The 1,917-nt window shown below is 46.1% G+C and overlaps 1 protein-coding gene across 1 annotated transcript; it reads right to left on the bottom strand.

Annotated features, from left to right (window-relative positions):
• Positions 1-212: 212 nt before the first annotated feature.
• On the bottom strand, positions 213-1,469 carry LOC149171780 (uncharacterized). Its single transcript, XM_089426073.1, has 2 exons — positions 972-1,469; positions 213-794 (listed from the first exon to the last, which is right to left on the bottom strand). The coding sequence occupies exons 1-2, from the start codon at positions 1,467-1,469 to the stop codon at positions 213-215; spliced, it is 1,080 nt and encodes a 359-aa protein (XP_089282199.1).
• Positions 1,470-1,917: the final 448 nt, after the last annotated feature.

Raw genomic sequence — 1,917 nt, 5'->3', positions numbered from 1 at the left:
AGCCTCCTGGATGTTTGCACCATGCCACTCAGTAAGGGAGGTATAATATGATGTTATTCTGTGCCAGAACTCTCTAGTGACTAAACAATGTAAGAAGAGGTGATCCGTGCTCTCCTCGTCGTTACAGCAGAGGTGACATCTGTATGGCCCGTGGAAAGATCTTTTCAAGAGATTTTTTCCGGTGGGGACTTTATCAAATATGATGTTCCACATTAATAATCGGTAGTGGGGGGCAGCTTGAAGCTTCCATAATTTTTCCAGAGAGGGAGTATATTCGGGGGCATATGTGGCTCCATTAATTTCAGGTACCCCATTTTGGGAGAGTACAATCCATGTTTAGAAATGGCCCAAATGAGCTCGTCCGATCCATTTGTAATGAGAGCCTGGGTGAGAGCGTCGGTGAAGTTACCCCATTCGTCCTGCCATTGCTCAGGTATACCCAGAGTCTCGGATGAAAGCCAAGCCTGTTGTAGGAAATTTGAGTTTTCACCGTCACCAATTTGATTGATATGTGTGATGCCTCTGCTGTGTAGATGTCCAATGAGGCCCTCCGAAAGTCTGTGTATATTACCACACCCGACCCATGGGTCCTTCCCAATTCTAATGCTTTGCCCACTCTTGATGCGCCAGGTAATACCCTCCCTCAAAAGTGGGAGAGAGCGCAGCAATGCCTTCCAAATATTGGATATGTTATGCCCAGGCTCTTGGTGCTGTCGGAACCAGTCCATGAGATGAGCAGGTCTGATGTATTTTGCTTGGGCGACCCGAGACCAAACGCTGTCGGAGGTCAGTAGCTACCATCCGAGTTTTGCAGCTAGAGCATTAGCAAAGAGATCAAGCCTTTTGATGCCCCAGCCTCCCCAACGTTTTGGCCTAGCAATAGTGTCCCATTTCACCCATGCAGATATCTTCCCAGTGTGCTATCCTTTCCATAGAAATCTAGAGCATATACTCTGAATTCTGTTGAGTACGCCACGTGGTATCCAAGCAAGGGTCAACCAGTAGACAGGCGTAGCTTCTATGACTGCTTTAATGAGAATCAGCCGACACGCTCGAGAGAGGAATTTGTGATACAATATCTGTAGTCTTTTTTCCACCTTGGCTATCAGCCAAGTCCAGTCAGCAATCTTGTAGCCAAGAGGTTTTAGTCTGTACCCCAAGTATTTGATACTGTCAGCTAGGGTCAATGAGGAGAAGGGGAACCGATGTGTGGCATAAGCAACTTCATGTCTAGAGCAACCAACCGTAGTGATAGTGGATTTACTATCGTTTACCATCATCCCCGTTGCTTGCTGAAATCGGAGAAAATTATTGTGGAGGGCAGTGACATCTCCTATGCCTCCATTTAGGAATATGAGGAGATCATCCACAAACAGTAGATGCGAGAGGAAAAAATTTTCCGATATATTAATTCCAGTAAGCAGATTCCTATCCCTGGAGGTAATGATAAGCCTGCTTAGCCCTTCCATGACTAGAAGGGAGAGGAGAGGGGAAAGAGGGCAGCCCTACCTGAGCCCTCTTTCCGATGTGAAGAACGGAGTGGCTTCCCCGTTGAGTAGAACACGATAAGGCACATTCGTGATACAGCTCATGACCCATTTAGTGAAGTGGTATGGAAAGCCGAGGTGTGTCAGAAGCAATCTGATGTAGAGCCAGTTGACTCTATCAAATGCTTTGGATAGGTCCACCTTCAAAATCATTCCTTTTTGCTTTTTAGTGTGGAGGGTATGAAGGAGTTCCTGAGCAGTAGCTATGGCTTCATGGATCTGTCGGTGGTTTAGGAAAGCGAATTGTTCTGATGAAATGTGGCGAGATAATATAGGCTTCAGACGGTTGGCAATGATTTTTGCAACAATTTTGTATAGACAATTGCAGAGAGATATGGGTCTGAAGTCATTGAATGATGCAGGGTGGTCA

Source organism: Pinus tabuliformis, chromosome 4_2 (genome assembly GCF_031772625.1).
Source record: "Pinus tabuliformis cultivar Carrire ecotype Pingquan chromosome 4_2, CPIR1, whole genome shotgun sequence".
Taxonomy (NCBI): domain Eukaryota; kingdom Viridiplantae; phylum Streptophyta; class Pinopsida; order Pinales; family Pinaceae; genus Pinus; species Pinus tabuliformis.
This window is presented reverse-complemented; position numbering and strand designations above follow the sequence as displayed.

Excerpts from the sequence above, each read along its gene's own strand:
- LOC149171780 (XM_089426073.1), bottom strand. The coding sequence starts at position 1,469 with ATGGAAGGGCTAAGCAGGCTTATCATTACCTCCAGGGATAGGAATCTG. Across the intron at positions 795-971 it reads TTGCTTGGATACCACGTGGC|CTACTGACCTCCGACAGCGT; the intron begins GTACTCAACAGA and ends CTCGGATGGTAG.